This window comes from Polypterus senegalus, chromosome 15, assembly GCF_016835505.1.
Source record: "Polypterus senegalus isolate Bchr_013 chromosome 15, ASM1683550v1, whole genome shotgun sequence".
NCBI classification, from domain to species: Eukaryota; Metazoa; Chordata; class Cladistia; order Polypteriformes; family Polypteridae; genus Polypterus; species Polypterus senegalus.
This window is the reverse complement of record NC_053168.1, coordinates 60103599-60121852: the sequence shown is the minus strand read 5'-3', so window position 1 is coordinate 60121852 and position 18254 is coordinate 60103599. Positions and strand designations below refer to the sequence as shown.

At 35.8% G+C, this 18254-nt stretch overlaps 1 protein-coding gene across 3 annotated transcripts in view; it reads right to left on the bottom strand.

Annotated features, from left to right (window-relative positions):
* Positions 1-7629: 7629 nt before the first annotated feature.
* Positions 7630-18254, bottom strand: part of etv1 (ETS variant transcription factor 1) — an 88323-nt gene continuing 77698 nt past the window's right edge. For all 3 annotated transcript variants that reach the window (XM_039736334.1, XM_039736335.1, XM_039736336.1), the window contains 2 exons: positions 11698-11799; positions 7630-11557 (listed from right to left, as the gene is read on the bottom strand). In XM_039736334.1, the coding sequence (XP_039592268.1) occupies positions 11336-11557; positions 11698-11799 (324 nt within the window). In that variant the 3' untranslated portion in view covers positions 7630-11335. The remainder of the gene's footprint in view (positions 11558-11697; positions 11800-18254) is intronic.

Below are 18254 nucleotides of genomic sequence, written 5' to 3'. Positions count from 1 at the left end.
ACGTGCCTACAGCACCGTTTGCCTGGGATGACCATCACTTACGATGACGCGTTGCACTGCGACTGTCACCACCACCCACCTGCCAAGTGACAACAGCCAGGCAGCCGGCCCACCATGCATTCCTGCTGGCCATTGAGCTATCAGAGATACCGAGCAGGCACCGACAGCAGCAGCCACGGCATGCAGCAACAGATGTTTTATGTTGATTTATGTGTGAAACCATTACTTTCTATGCTTTTCAGAAAACTGCAATTTTGGAAAAAATATTCAGCTCTGAAAGAGTTAATTGTTGTGAAATTCCTGTGTAGAATTTAAGACCCCCCACTGTGATTAATTTTTCATTAAAGATTTAAAAATAATATGAGAGAATAGGAACGGGAATATACTTGAAATCTACTTTTGCCCTGTCCCAAACTCAAAATGTATCATTTAATGATTAAGTAAAGAAGATTTTTGAATCCTTTTAATGTACAGTAGAGGCAGCCTTCTGCTATTGTGCACCTAGAATCAGGAAAAGCTTACTGATAGAAATTTGCTTAAAATAACTGCTAAAAACCCATTATTCTAACATGGCTTTCTCGTGGCTTCATTTTAGTGTAACCCTGATATTATATGTATATGCATTTAAACCCTGGCCATCGGACCTTACTTATTCTATGTTAATTAATGTTGACCTATGTTTATTTTTTATTGTGTCTTCTATTTTTCTATTCATTTTGTAAAGCACTTTGAGCTACATTTTTTTGTATGAATATGTGCTATATAAATAAATGTTGATTGATTGATTGATTGATTGAATTATCGTTTTTATCATGGCTCCGCAATCTGTGCTAACCCCTACTTTCTCTGCTGTTCCTTTATCGGTTTTCTTTGGTGGTGATCTGCACCACCACCACCTGATCAAAGCACCGTGAAGTCCCTACATTCGTGGATCGAAGGCCAGATGTCCACATCACCATCATCATCTAATTCTTCCACGTGAAGCCTGAAAACCATGAGGACTGATTGAGTCCAGTTATGTTACGTAGAATGCCTAGTGGGGGCTGGGTGGTCTCCTGCAGATTTTGTTCTCTTTTTTTTTCTCCAGCTCCCTGGAGTTTTTTTTTTTTTGTTTTTTTCCATCCCCTTGGCCTTCAGACCTTACTTTATTCCTTGTTACTTAGTATTGGGTAATCTTATTTTTATATTTTTCTTTTTTCTTTCTTCATCTTGTAAAACACTTTTTGCTACATCATTTGTATGAATAGGTGCTATATAAATAAATGTTGTTGTTGTTTGTCATATGCGCATAGGAGACCGCCTAAGGGCTCTAGTAATGGTAATTCCCTGCTGTTTCACGAGTTGGTGTTGTGCACTAATGTTTTTTCTCTTCCTCCTCTGCAGACCAGAAGATTGTCAACTTTAGCACTGATAACATAATTTTTGTTGTCCATCCATCTGGACCGATCTCTTCCACCCAGAAGTACTCAAAATCGAAGATATTGCTCTTTCTGATTAGTATCTGTTAAGCCTGAAAAGACGTTTTGAACTCCATTTTTTCAACACTTTTTTTTTTTCATTCAGTCATATGGGATTTGCCTTCAGGTGCCCCAACACTTCATGTGTTATCTCTGTCTCTCTATTACATGTTATAAAATGTATTGCTGTCATAATGGTGGCACACAGGTTAACACTGCCTCATAGCTTTAACATCTTTAGTTTGCATGCCCATGTCAAGCTGTTACCTACACATATTTTGTACATTCTCTGTGTGTTTTCAACTGATACTTTAGTTTTCTCTAATATCCCAAATATACAGTATGTGTTAGGCTGACTGGATACTGTAAATAGACCTGATGTTTTGTGTGTGTTTGTGTGTTTGAGTGTGCGTGTCTGAGTAAGTGATGCAATTGATTTGTCCCTGTACACAGTCAATGACACCATCACATTTTAACAATGAAGCTTCCATAGATACAATAAATGAAATCAAATAGTATCGAAATGCCATTGTAAGCAGTTAAATATTAATATTTTTGTTAATTAATTTTTATTACTGTATCTCAATAATTATTCATTTATATAAAGTATTTATTATAATAATGCTAGATTAGGTTAGCTGATGTTAGGTTACGTCAGGTCAGGTCTATACTTAACGTGTCATCTGTGAAAATGACACATCCCTGCATGCTGCCGGAATGTACTGGAATTTTGAGGCATTCTGTGCACTTAATGCAGCAATTTAGACACAGTAATGCGGACCCCTAATATACTTCAATGTGCTTAACAATGAAATTGACTAACGATGCACTGGTCAGAACCATATGCCTCCATTAAGCGAGACAGTACCACACAGGGTTCATTACTGCTACATACTATGGGAAATGCTGTGGTCCCCCAAAGTCCTTGAAATCGGCAATGTCTAAAAATGTTATGTTTTGTCATGTACTGTAAACTCACTTGATGACCTTTATAGTGTTTGAGTGATGGTAGGCTAAGAAATGTGGAACTTTAGTAAACATTAGTCAATTATATAGGGTTGAACGAACTGACGGTAAGAAAATAACAAGTCATTAGTTCCTACAATAAATTTGTGCACTTGTAAAAAAAGAAACTGTTACAATCAGTTTAACTTTGCATATTTTTCAGGTATTTCCTGAAACCGTTTGGGGGGACACTTGGAGCATATTTGAGGTTGTAGTTTTTTCTCAACTAAATATTGCCTTTTTTGAGATAAAAATGAATTCACATCTTTTTGCTGCACTACCAATGTCTTATGAGTGGGCTATCCATAGCAGTAGAGTGTTGTACCGTGTTAGCCATAGATTGATACAGGACAAAATACTTTCTCCTTTATGAGTGGGCTGTCATGCTTGCTCACTGTTGTCACAGTGTTGCTATAGAGGTAGCTGGGAGAGTGCAGCTTGTGTCCTCATAAGCATGACTGTTTAAACGTCAGCGCTATGCGCTTTCTAATTATCCAAAATTGTGGATAGAAACTTCAAACTCTGGCAAGTGTATTTTGGTTAGGGTTTTCTCTGGAAGAAGACTTTGGTGCATCTCTGTTTTTGACTTTAATACTGGAGTTTTCTTTTAGGCTTAACGACAGATTGTTTTTCTCATGTTAACGGGCTTGGCATGACTTTTGATGTCCATTTCATCTTCTGGTCCTTTCTGTTGCCAATAGAAATATTGAGACCTCATCAAGATGTAATACTTTTTTAATGATTCAAATCATAATGAACTCTTCCCTTTATCAGAGAAACCAAATAATAATAATCAATTATATTTATATAGTGTTTGTGTAACCTACTCAAAGGGCTTTACTTAGAGAGTTGGGAACCACTTCAGCTACTAGTAATGTGCAACATCTACCTGGATGATACAACGGCAGCCATTCTTGTGCCAGCACAATCACCACACTTTAGTTTTTAGGGGTGAGAAGGGAACAGACAGTTACAAACAGGAGGCAATTAGGGTGGCAAAATTGACAAGATCATGGTGGACAATTTAGACAAGACATTGGGGCATACAATACTCTTTTCAAAAGATACCCAAGGATCCTTTATGACCACATAGACTGAAAGACAGCACCATTTTTACAGTACAGTGACCCCCATCACTCCACTGGGGCATTGAGAATCACACACAATCCACAGGGGTAAGTGCCCCCGAAGGCCTCACCAACACCTCTTCCAGCAGCAAACCAAGCTTTTCCTAGATTGTAACAAGTGCCAAAGAAAAACTCAGCAATAGACATGGGAAAGGATATAAGGATCTAGACAAAGAATTTTGTATTATTATTCATTAAATCAGAAATATGACCGTCTTACTTTAGCTGGCTCATTGCACTTTTCAGGTGTGTCATGTACTCACTGTAATACTAAGAATAGGGGCTGTTATTATGCAGGTGCTCAGTCCCAAGGATGAAGCAGGAAATGAGATATAATAATGCTTTGCTGGCAATACGAGAGGTGTTGAATCGGTAAATTCAAACAAGATATAGTGGTAGATGCAGTAACAGAAGCCATGGTAGATGCACACATTTAGCCTTAAAGCATAAATTACAGTAAATATTCTTGTTATGTCTGTTTGGTAGAGAGAGGCCAAACAGAAATGGGCAAAGGTATCCTGACAGAGAAAGATGATGGCAAAACTGATAAATAATTTGCAAAAATATTGAAACAACACAATATGCTGCTGGCTTTTGTAAAGGTACGACCTGTGGAATTTGTAAGTAGCTCTTGAAGGGCTTGCTTCTCTTTTAGTCCCCACTTCGCCTGTTAGATGACTTTTGATAGGTTAATGTTACCTAGAAACACTAACGAGGGAGCTGAGGTCCCAAACAAGCCTTCATGTGAAAGGAGTGGGCTAAGGTGTAGCCAAGTCTATATGTGACAATGTCATACATTATTGTCTGACAGAAATTTTGAGAGGGCAGATGAGTGAATCTAAAATCATTCTTCTTCTTCTTTTGGCTGCTCCCGTTAGGGGTTGCCACCGCAGATCATCCTGTTCCATATCTTCCTGTCCTCTACATCTTGTTCTGTCACACCCATCACCTTAATGTCCTCTCTCACCACATCCATAAACCTTAACATCTTTAACTCTGCCACCTCCAGCTCTGTCTCCTGCTTTCTGGTCAGTGCCACCGTCTCCAACCCATATAACATAGCTGGTCTCTCTACCATCCTGTCTAAAATCCTAAATAGGCATTATTGCTTCAGTTAAGTACTTGTATATGTCACAGTAAATACTTCCAAACAAATGAAAATAAGTGATCAGGAAAACATATTTGAATCTTTGATATTTAGCTAAGACTAAATGAATCAAGACATTTCAAATGTTCTTCTTTCTAGTATCATATGTATGTGGGGAAAGCTGCAGCTCAAACCATAATGAAGGAGAGAGCACAGGGAGAATTAGAACTTTTTACCTGTGTTTCCCATCACAATTTAAATAACAAGGAATTTCATTTTGCTGCTTAGGCATATATTGTTTGGTTATTTTTAGCTTCTGTTTCACGACTGATATCATATGATTATTAAAGTATACATAATCTTGATTCATTTGTTGCCAAGGTGATAATGGAAAAGTCACCACTGACAATGCCCAGGTAAGGCAATTTAGCATGAAACAAGTAAGTTTGTGTAAAAGAGAAGGTAGAAAATGTTAAGCAAAATATTGTTAGTAGCATATACTGTAATTTCCTGTTTTTTTCCTATGCTTTACTATATAAATGATTCAAACTTCAAGCTTACGTTTTCTTTAGCATGCATGAAACATTTTAGAAACACTAAAATATGTCCACATTGGTGAAGGCACATGCATATGATACCAGTTTTCTTTTCCTCATCGTATCCTAATAAATATTTCTTCATATATAATATAGTCACTGTAGTAAAACTGAGAATTAGATACTCACCAATTTCAATTTCTGATTAATACTGAAATTTCATTTTATGTGAATGCATATTTAATGTCCAATACAGAAAAATAGTTGAATTTTATTTTGTGCAAGTAGCTCAAAATTTATTTTGATGACCACACACTTCTTTGCTTTAACAGACATACAGTGCGTTCAGAAAGTTTTCAGACCCCTTTGCTTTTTCACATTTTCCTATATTGCATTCTTGTGCCAGTATCATTTAAATTCATATTTTTCCACATCATGCAATACACTATATCCCAGAATGACAAAGCAAATTTGGCATTTTAGAATTTTTTACAAATTTGTGAAGAATAGGAAACTGAATAATCACATTGACGCAAGTATTCACACCTTTTTCTATGACGTTCGACATTCAGCTTTGGTGTATTCCATTCTATTAATCATCAATGAGATGTTCCTACATCTACTTTGGAGTCCACTGGTGGTCAATTAAATTGATTGTACATGATTAGGAAAGGCACAAGAAGGTCCCACAATGAAAATAACACATTGACACCAGTATTCAGTATTTACGCAGTACTTAGAGGTTCAACATTTTTGGCAGTGATTACAGCGTGGTGTCTTCTTGGGCATCACATGTAGAGCTTTGCACACTTGGATTTGGGGATTTTCTGGCATTCTTCTATGTAGATGCTCTCATTCTCTATCAGGCTTTTTTCAAGGATTTTCCAGAGATGTTCAATTGGCTTTAAGTTCCTGGCTCTGGCTGGACAGCTCAAGGACATTCCCAGAGTTGTCTCTAAGCCACTCGTGTGTTGTCTTTTCATTGTGCCTAGGGACATTTTTCTGTTGAAAGGTAAACCATCAGCCCAGTTTGTGGTCTGGATAGCTATAGAGTAGGTTTTCATTAGGAATATCTTTTCAGCTTTGCCTCAGCCTTGTTTAATCTCCCAATTGCTGCAGCAAAACAACCTTATGGCATGATGCTGCCACAACCATACTTCACCAATGGAATGGTGTTGCACAGGTGATGAGTGGTGCCTGGCTTCCTTCAGAAATGACGCTAATCTTGGTTTCATCAGACCAAAGAATCTTGTTTCTTACAGGGTGAGAATCCTTTGGGAGGCTTGCCTTGTGTCTTTTACTAAGAGGCTTCTGTCTGGCCACTGTCATAGGCTCAGATTGGTGGAGTGTTGCAATGATGGTTGGACTTTTGGAAATTTCTCTCATCTGCACAAGCTCTCTCTGGAACCCAGCTAGACTAAGCACTGGGTTCTTGGTCACCTCTCTTACCGAGGCTCATCTCCCACAATTTTGCACTTTGGCTGGGTGGCCAAATTTAGGAAGAGATGAGGTTGCTCCACACCTCTTCTGTTTAATACCTGTGATGGCAGCTGTGCCCTTGGGATCGTTCAGTACTACATGAATTATTGTAGCCTTCCCCAGATCTGTTCCTAGGCACAATCCGTGTCTCGAATCTCTGCAGGCAGTTCCTTTGCCCTCATTGCTTGGGTTTTGCTCAGATACTCGTTGTCAAATGTGGCATCATCTATAAACAGGGGTTTGCCTTTCCCAGTTATATCTAATCAATTGAACTGACCACAGATGGACTCCATAAAAGATGTAGAAACATCTCAATGATGATCAGTACAATGGTACAAAGTATCATAGCAAAGGGTTTGAATACATACAGTATGTCAATATGATATTTCACTTCATAATTTTTAATAAATTTGCAAAAAATCCTAAAATCTTGAGTGTTGTTTGGCGTGCGTAAAAAATGAATTTAAATGGCTTCAACATAACAAAATGTGAAAAAAGTGAAACAGTCTATATCCTTTCTCAATCCAGTGTATACAAACATGAACCGAACTTCCCCAAAATTTACCCAAGCTGATGTTCAGCATGCCTCTCATCCCACATAAAATATTCAACAGGTCAATCTGTTTATCTTCTATGACTCTGTTATTCTTGTACAGGGTCAAAAACAGCGAATGCTTCATCAGGCAAGAATTAGCCATTACAGGCGCTGTGGAGCTGACAGTGTTTCTGCTTTGTGAAAGCTGATTCCCAGTTTGGTTGTATTTTGTGTTTAGTATACGTGTTCTACTTTTAAGTTAACTAGCAACTCAAATTCGGCTCAATGTATTTAAGCATGTGTGCATATGGATACAAGTGCCCAGTGATAGACAGCCATAAAAGGATTTGTTCTGAAGAGATACACTGAAATATATCATCAAAACAAGTGGCCAACACAGTTGTTACAATAATTTGCTTGACCCCACTTTATTGTATATAAGGATTATCAGTTACAAAATAATATTTTTTTTTTATATTTTAACGTATTTGATCAAACTAAACATCATGTGAACAAAACATGAATTACACAAGATCTCTACAGAATTCAGCTGCCATGTTTATTAACCTGCCAGGAAAAGGAAAGAAAAATAATTAAAGAAAAAAGCAGCATTTGGACAATTTTACCGTCACACACGTTTCTCCTTTAAAAAAGATAAAATATTGAGAAGACGATAAAATTGTAGAAAACAATTATGATGTCTAAGTAGACTAGATAACTGATAAGGAGCATCTAAGCATTTCTTCAGTTTTCATTTCATGAGCTCAGAAAGAAATAATATGGTCACGCTTTAAGGATCCATTTCAAACCAGCTAATAACTGTCTATAGACATTTTACTAAATATGCTGTCAACAGTAATAAATAACTATTAAAACAGTAAGACTCTTGAAATATTTTATGTCACTGCCATTACTCACTGATTTATATCTTATGTTCTATAATAGGCAGACTGTTAAAAGCTGCTTATAATGGATACCTACAAGTAACAATTTTGTCTGATGCCTTTACTGCATAACATGAGAACAGTTGTGTACTGTTTATGCAAATTAAATAGCCAGGCAGTGTCATGAAATCTATTTTATGAAATCTGTTTTTGTTTTCTGTTTTATATAAAACAAACATAACAAGGTTAAGGTTCATGTATCTATTTTTAAAAGTCAAATTATCCTTTATGTTGTTGTGCAGGAACCTTTCATGGTGCGAAGCAACTGCTCATCCAAAAGGGAGCTTCACTGTAGGTTTGTATAAAGCGTTCGCACAATCACACTGAGATCTGGACGATTTAGCAATCAATCCGACAGCAACTGCTTCATCAGACTCAAATTGCTTTTACTCTCTGGAAAACACATGAAAATGATAAAACACTGGTATTTCATACCTACTAACATCTAGGCACCTTAATATATATGAATGGCAAATTTAAAAAACACTTTAATTCTTTTTTTGTTTAAGATGCTTTGTTTATCTCCTTTTTAATTATAATCAAAGGTCAATGGTTTACAAGTATAGAACGCCTCATACATAGAGAAATGATCCAGTTGTGTTGAAATGAAATTTGAAAGCAGACAGTTTGACATTTTTTGAGGAATGGTAGTGTCAGGGAGTATTCCATTTAAGCCATTCTTAACTAGAGAGCAAGTCTTCAGTATCATACAGTCCCCCAGCATCCCATAAGCATCAAGCAAGCAAGCATGACCACTGGGCTTCTGTGGGATTGTGTAAATCTGCCCAAACTGTAATTCTGGCCTGAAAGATGCTATCTAACCCTAGTGTGTGCTTGGTTTGTGTGCCCTGCCTGGGATTTGTTCCTGGCCTTGCGCCCTGTGTTGGCTGGGATTGGCTCCAGCAGACCCCCGTGGCCCTGTGTTAGGATATAGCGGGTTGAATAATGGATAGAAGGATGGATGTACTGAGATTATACAGCATGGATTGTCTTAACAAAACACTTTTGTGTATCACAATAATGCAGAATTTTCTCATTGGAGTTTGAGCCATTTTAATTTTTTTTTGTTTTTATAATCTGTCTATACAAAATACTGAATTTGTTTTGTTTGCAGCAACTTTGTGTATAATATATATATATGTACAGTATATATATATATATGCTCAAAACTCTTAATTTCAAATTAGGAAGCCACAACAACCACTTTTTTTCTTTTTGTCTTTTTATTAATTAATTATGGAGTCCAAAAGCCAACTTGTCTTATTCAGTTTCCGGTCTCCACTTCACTGTTTTGCAAGAGCCACAAAGCCAGCCAAGTTGCGTTATTATCGTACCAAACCACATAATAATTCAGACTTTATTTTCTTAACTAACAGAAATAATTAAAATGATCATCAAGTAAGTTAAAAACCAATATTAAACATAGAGGTGGAAGGAACCACTCAATAATTTAAGGGTGAAGAACTGCTTTGCAAGTTGAAAATAAATGAAGAGGCTGAATAAAGTGCTCTGTTCTAGAGTTGAAGAAAATATCAACATTTTCACTGCTTCCTCGTTGTGTGGCCAATGACAACAGGGTACTTAATGATGAAAGAATCTGGAGGGATCCTGGTCACTATATGTCCAATGGCTTTAGATACTGTAGCTGGTTAGTCATTTTATTCGTTTTTCTTTATACTGTATATATATATAATTTTATAATTTTTTTTCCAGAAAATGAACTAGCTATGAAATCATAATTGCAGATATAAAAGTAATATCACAGAATAGTGCCAGCACTAGATACATTAAATTTCTGCAATTTTCACTGATGCTTGATACATAAACTTTCCATCCTGTTTGGATGTTCGATACATACATTTTTCATCCAAATCTGAACAACATTTTCACCAAATGAATGAAGTGCTACTTGCAGTGAAGCTACAGCTTAAACTACCTTCTAATGCTGCAATCATCTATTGTGTCTTGAAATGCTGCTACTGCACTCACAGCTTCAGTCTGAGCTCCTCAGTGAAGTTGATCATACTTAATATTAGATCACAGAAAATAGACCAACAGCAGAAGCATGTTCATATTCTAATATTGTATTTGAATATTTAATAAACAGAGGCAAAGTAACTGTAAAGATATTAACTGCATACCACAAGGTACTCTGACTAACAACTAAGTACCTATTTATTGTATACATTTTATTTAAGTGTGTTTATTGTGTTAATACAGCATTAATAATAAAATGAGCTAAGAATACAGGTGATTCCTCTTTAGTGAACAAATTATGGTGTAAATAAATAATTACAATATGAGTATTGCTTAAGATCTCTTTTGTCATATTTTTCTAAAATTTTCTTTGGGGTCAGAATGTTGCTAATAGTGTTTTCTTTCTGAAAATCATATATGTAGGGGCACAGATTTCAGATCCGTTTAAAAGAAAAAGCATATTTGCACAATGCGCATAGTATATCTTAAAAAAATTTTGCAAAAATAAAAATACAAATAAAATTCACAACACACTGCGGTCTTTAGTTGCCAACATGGCAAGAATATAACTCTACGTTGGGCTATGCCATATCAGTTACCTTTGTCTAACTTCAAAACTGTTAGTTTAAATATCAATTTCTCAAAACAGCATTTCCTTTTTAAAAGTAAAGGATAATTGGAATGAATGCAATTTTAAATAATCAGTATTGCTGACATCAGCAGATGACGACAACCAGAATGAAGCCAAAAAAAAAAAAACCTTTTCAAACTATAAAGGCATTTATCTTGCAGTTGCACTCCTCTGGGGAAAATCCGATTTCCCCACATTGTCCTATTAGTAATAGTGGACATTTTCATATGGAGAAAGTAACATCTCAATCATCATTGTAAATCCCAAATCGATCTAATCTCATTTGACTGGATTACTCGTGAAATATCTTCTGAAAGTTGCTTTCAAATGCTTAGAAAATAAAGTAAAAACAACCCCACCTTTTCTATTCAAATTCAAATTTCAGTCTTTATCAATAAAGTGCACTATCCATAGTGGATTGTGTTGTAATATGATAAGAACAAAGACCCTCTTCATGAAGCCAGTGAAAGCAAATTATGATCTAGGCAAATCCTAAATCGAACCTTGATCCATGACGTATAAGAACACATTGAGGGAATTATCTGCCACATCATCTGTTAATACACGTAGCCTTCATTATAAGGATGAGAATTACAGTAACCTCCCTCCTGCACGTAAGCCAAGTTTTCATCAAAGTGGGAAAGTGGGACAGTGTCTTCCTCATTGATATGGCGCTCCATATCGGTCTTCAACACAGGGCGTTGATTGTCAGGAAAAGCCATTGAGAAAAGCGCTTCTGGGTCACACACAAATTTGTACACGTATCTTTCTCCTGCCACCTTCAGATTAAAAAGAATATTGTTTAAAGGAAACAAAATTATTAACAAGAATGTCTAATGACACTAAAACTTAACAAGTGTTAATAACACTATCAATAGCACAGATAGCAAAGACATGCCAGAAATAAAGCATTACCTACCTTTTGCATGATCCCTTTCTCATAGTAATAGCGCAAAGATCGACTCAGCTTATCATAATTCATGGCTGGACGATTCTTCTGAATGCCCCAACGACGTGCCACCTGTTGCAATGTAAATAACCACTTTCAGTTATGTTGAATACTCAAGTATTTTCTATATTTTTAATACGCAACAGAAGAAAAGCCTAGAAGTGCTGATTTTATCTTTCTTCACTTTCCATTACAGACAAAGATTTCAACCACGTTAAAAAAAGTCAAATAGTAGAAAAAAAATATGGGATAAAATGTTAAACAGAAAGCGCTTAAAGAGACCCTTTAATACACAACAACAACAACAAAAAATTCACAGGTGTATGTTATATAGATTTAGTCATTTTAAGTGTCCTTCACAACCTATTGATGTTTTATATTGTTTTATTTTTAATGATAAAAATATTTTTAGGCATAAGACCTGATATGAGAAAGGCATATGCCCAATAAACATTCACCTAAATGCTCAGGCCTTTCGTGTTTCTTTTGATCACTCTGATTGGTTACCAACATTTTTTTTCCACTGACTTGTGAATAAATATTTTAGGTGGCATTTATTTATACTTTTTTCTGCCCTTTCAAATAACTGATTACTACATGCTCATGTTATTTCTGAACCTAATTAGTACGTCCACCTTTATTTGAAAAATATGCTACAGTCAATGTTCATAACAAATCTAATTGGAGAAATATGAAAAAATAAAATTTGATATACTGTATAACAGATACAATATCAGTATGAATGGGAGTTAATTCCAGGTTCCAAAAATTATTTACAAATTTCAGCAAAGTCTAACCCCTAATTCTGTTTGTCAGTGTGTCCAAATACATATGTGTAACTGTTGCAATACCTCACTCGAGGTCGGTAAATTCATAAATTGACAAAAATAATGTTTATGTTATATGGTTTTTCTCCTTTTTGAATTGATGGCAAATTATTCCTCACAACGTTTTTATTTTGGCAATGTAACTTCTCTTTGTCTGTTTGACTCTCAAGCATCACAATGAGTCAGGGATAACCACTGCATTTTACCCATCATAGGACACACTCACTGCACACACACCCACGCTCACTAGTAGGGGGCCAACTTAGACTCACCAATTAACTAAACATGCAAGCTGCTTTTGGATATGAAAGGAAAACTAAAGTCACCATTTTCAGGAGCATTTTTAATGTCTGTGACACTAATTTTAGCTACTTCAGCCAACATGCAGTTTCAACAGTCTTCAACAGACTGACACACTTAGCCTACTGTAGCTTAAAAGCAATTATTCAGGTCACCTCTATTGCAATTATACAAAACCAGAAAAAAAAACTCTAATAATTTTAGTCTCACTTCTTATTCTTTCATTGCCTGATCCCACCCATTGCACAATAATTCAGTCATTAATGGCATAGTATTAAGTCAAGTCCAATGTGTCTTATGCCACTTAACGCCTTTTAGAATACAGGCTACTAGCAGGATTCGGTCATGAATGACACTAATCCAGTTTAGGACTCACTCTTACTTATACAGGGCCAATGAAAGAATCAACAGTTAACCTAACTTTTATATTTTTATATACCAGGAGAAAAGCCATCATTATGTTAGTAATGAGGGCTCAAAACAGCTTAGCTATACCACAACCCAGGCTCATCTCACAGGCCTGGGATTTCTAAACAGCCCCTTTTCCCTTCATATACTGGCACATTGTTTACTCAGCAACCAATAAATTGCCATTAAAATGTACCAGTAGATTACTGTGTCAAATGACTGGAACTAAAATAGTTATAATAACATAGGACCAAAGTTTTATTCCCAAATAATACAAAAATCAAAGCTCAGAGATCGAACAGTAGATGGTATTCAACTTAGGTATTTACTAAAAAAACCTCAAGCTAGCTTAGGAGTATAATCAAAATCAAAATGCTAAGACTAAGAATCAAATTAAGAAACAAAGCTGTGATTTGTAACCAGAATATCAAACACTAAGATCTCTAGGCTAAGATCTTTTCAGAATCAAATTCATAATCTCAGACACAGGACTGATGTGTTTTGTTGAAATTTATAGCTGAGATCATAGATGATAATCCTTAGTAGCCATTATGTGTATCCTGCCATTCTGATGCAGTTAAAATAAAATGACAAAAAATTAACACTCAAACAAACAGTAATGTCATTCCTCGAAAATAAACCTTTACAAATACGAATAACAAAGTCAAATAACAATTTGTCAACGATATTCATGTTCATATGGTAAATTGGTGTAAAGCTGATTCCAAAGTAAGTGGAGCTATGAGAGAGCACCACAAACAATACTGCCAACCTAGTAATAAGGCAGCAATGCACAAATAATATTAGATAGATAGATAGATAGATAGATAGATAGATAGATAGATAGATAGATAGATAGATAGATAGATAGATAGATAGATAGATAGATAGATAGATAGATAGATAGATAGATAGATAGATACTTTAATAATCCCAAGGGGAATTGATTCGGTTCATCCCGCAGCGCCAGTTCTGCTTACCAAAAGTGGCCCACTAGGCACTCGGCATTCCACGCCGCGACTCCATGCCAGCGAGCCGGGCTTCTTACCCATTTAAAGTTTGAGATATATTACTGTCCAATTGTAGGATTTAAGCATCTCTAAAATATTCTAATATGTCCCATCACTATTTGTCAATGAAGTGTTGTCCTAGGAGTAATCATGATGATAGAAACATGAGTGTTTATCTAAGCTAGCTTTCCACTAAGATGATATACTGTATGCCATTCCATCTTTGGTGGCTTTGCCCATTTTACAAGAGAACAGGTGAATACTTAGTATCTCCAGATGTAATTCCACCCAAATAGCTCCCACCACTTACAGACAACAATCTGAAAAAAACTAATTCTGCACATGACTATCCAGGTGTTACGAGAGATCAAATTTAAAAACACCACACTGTATTATCTGCACAGTGAAACAGGTAAGGCATATACATTTATTTTATATATATGTACCAATATGGTTTTTTTTTGTAATTCACAAAATATTATAATTTTAAATCACAAACTAGTGTTTAGTCAAACTTATACTTGTTTAACAATGCTTGTCAATATATTTGTTTGAACACCAGCCATAATACCTGACAAAGAGAAGAAGCAGAAGAAATAAAAAATATTGTCTCTCTCTTGCCCTATGTGCTCCTTTCCTCAATATTCACATATCTTAACGTCTCTTTACTGCCGGTCCCTCTCTTGAGTGTGTTCCCATAAAGCCTGTTTCTGGGACTCTGTCATTATTTTCCAGGCACCTTCCTCACCTGCTGTCCAGATTTATACCAGCTGTCTTTGAAGGCAACTCTATCAGCGTGCCTCTTATGTCTTTACTCTTTAATCATGAGTCTCACACTCGCACTTCCTCTTTCATTATGTCACCCAAACCTAACTGACCAATTAGATTGCTCAGGAGAAATGGACACACAGACCTTAGTACTTTTTATATAGTAGATTTAAAAAAAAAAAACACCAAAAGATTGATACTCTTTTTTTGACAGCCACAAAACACATACAGCTGTCATTCCGAAAGAGAAATTCTTTTGTGTATTTCATGTGTTTTCTTTTTATTTGTAAATGTAAAAAGTGCTTCCTAGAATTTTTTACACACCAAATATCATGAATAGTGTAATCAGCCGATTCTACGTTCCATCTAGCCCACTGTATATACTTTTTTATTGATAGTGGCTCATATTGTACATGCAATTTATTAAAATAAGTTGAATTGATGAATTAGCAAAAAATGAATATGAAGTTTGTCAATAAATTTTCTCCCACAAAAATGAAAACGTACAGCTAAAGTTATACTGAGTTAGCTGAAATGAACTCTAATCCTCCAAGAAGAAAGAAACGACTGCGATGGTGAAGGGAGTGAAGGGAATTTTGAAATACAAACTGAGGAAGAAGACGATTTTCATTAAGCAGGTAAGTTTAATTGTTTGTTTGATGGCATTGGCTAGCTCCTCTGTTCTTGAACCTTAAAAAGCTAAATTAAATAAACTTTCTCCCTATTTACATGATGTTTACACAGCAAAATACTATCATTGGGGAAATATAGAAAATAATACCTTTCTGGTTTCAAAAGAAATATAAAATATTGACCATGTTCTAACACTATGATTAAAAATACATTTTCAGGAATTTTTAAAGGTGCTTGTCTGAAGCAATTGAACACAATTGATCTCTGTTGGAAACCTTGGCTCTGACTTCAGAATTTCTTTTAGATAGAATCATGATATATTCTCTTAGGAAACACAAACACAAACTTAAAGGATTTACAAAAGGGGATAAAAGGCAAAGTACGTAAATAACCATTTATCTTTTATTCTACTGATCATTAAACAAGAAATATTATAAATGAATAATCATTAATTGCTGTTATATAATGCGTTATGGCCTGATACTGACAGTTTTCTTTTCTGTTTTCATGAAGCCCCCTTTAATATTTTTCTTTGACTGTTAGGTTCAGCAATTGTATGTTTAACTATATTTCAGTTTATCTTAATAGCACAAATGAATAACTAAGGATGACAGACATGGTATTTTCTATCTAGAAAAGTAAAACTTTACATATTAAAGAGCAGTCATTGTCCCATATCTAAAAACAATGGTATTTCACCCTATAAAAAAGGTCTAAAGAACATAAAATGTATTAAATACTGTTGAAAGCAATTAAATATTAACATAATATCAATTAATGCACTATGGACATCATTAAATGAGATAATTGTTCTTTTAAAATGTAAATTAACATTTTTATGTTTCTTTTTTAATAGTAATATTCAAAACATGTTCAGTAAGTCCTCATTTAATGTTACTCTACAACAGTGACTAATGTTGCATTTCTGCATTTTAAAATCATTCACAGGGATGAAACAAATTAATTAAGGAAAAATATATTTTAACATCTGCTGACATTGTCAATAAAATACATCTCATAACGGGTGTCCATATGTTAAAAATAATGGCATTGGGCAAGACTGATGAAACTGAGGGAAGTACATACTAAAAACAGTTTCTGAAAAAGTGCAATTTCAGGAAAAGAAAATTGTGAATGACAACAGTATGCAAGTGAGGAATGAAATATCTATACTGAACCTGGCCAACAACTTGATATTTTGGTTTCCATTACTGTACAAATAATTTGGCATTTCAGTTTGGCACAGTAATAAAATTACTAGAAACTGTGTATTTGATTTACAGCCATAATAAAGAATGCCAGAGGAGAGAAAAATTATTAATATCCAAATTAAGATGTTTTTTGTATGAATATGTGCTATATAAATAAATGTTGATTGATTGATTGATTATGTAACAACAATAAATCCATCCATCCATCCATTATCCAACCCGCCATATCCTAACTACATGGTCACGGGGATCTGCTGGATCCAATCCCAGCCAACACAGGGCGCAAGGCAGGAAACAAACCCTGGGCAGCCCAACGCAGGGTGCACACAGACACTCACACACCAAGCACACACTAGGGACAATTTAGAATCGCCAGTGCACCTAACCTGCATGTGTTTGGACTGTGGAGGAAACCGGAGTACCCGGAGGAAACCCACGCAGACACGGGGAGAACATGTAAACTCCACGCAGCGCTACCCACTGTGCCACCGTGCCGCCCCATACAAATTTAAATATTGGAATTTAAGAAAATATGTAAACAGACAGGATTATGTGAAACCTTTCAAATAACCAAAATAAATAATGATGGAGAAATCAAAATGACAAGAGGGTCTGGCTCTTCATGAGCTATAACGTTTTCTGTGTGGTAATAACTGGTTATTCCAGTGAGGCAGGACTTGGATTAGATTCCTGGTTTCTTTCCTGACAGGAGGTTGGTATTTGGTACACTGTATTAATGCCCAAGGGTAAACTGTCTGGTCGCATGACCTTTGGAGGTCAGAGCGCAGGATTAGCCATTGTACACTGTTTCTGGAGCAATTTCAGGTAAAGGGCCTTAAATCAAGTGGCCAATGGAGAAGGATCCCTTATGGCAGTAGCAGGATTTGAACCGGCAAATTTCCAGATACTAGCACAGATCCTTAGCCTCAGAGCCACCACTCTAGCTATTTAAATAAATTCCATTTTCACAGTTATAATATTTTCAGCTCTTTGAACTCTGAACTCATTATCATTCTTTCAAAAGATAAATACACTGCCAAATCAAAGTGTTGGATGGATGTATGGATGCCATCAGTGGGAATTCCCAATGTTGAAAATAGTACTGAATGGCCTTTTTATAGTGAAAAAACAGTATATCCGTGACAACTTTTTTTTTTTTTTTGCTCTTTATTTCGCCTTATACAATTTCTTGTATTAAGAATTTGTTCGTTTTCGCATATCCCTTGGGGTCAGAGCGCAGGGTCAGCCATTGTACAGTGCCCCTGGAGCAATTGCAGGTTAAGGCCTTGCTCAAGGCCCCAGCAGTGTAGGATCTCTCTTTTGGCAGTGATGGGGATTCAAACCGGCAACTTTCGGGATACCAGCGCATG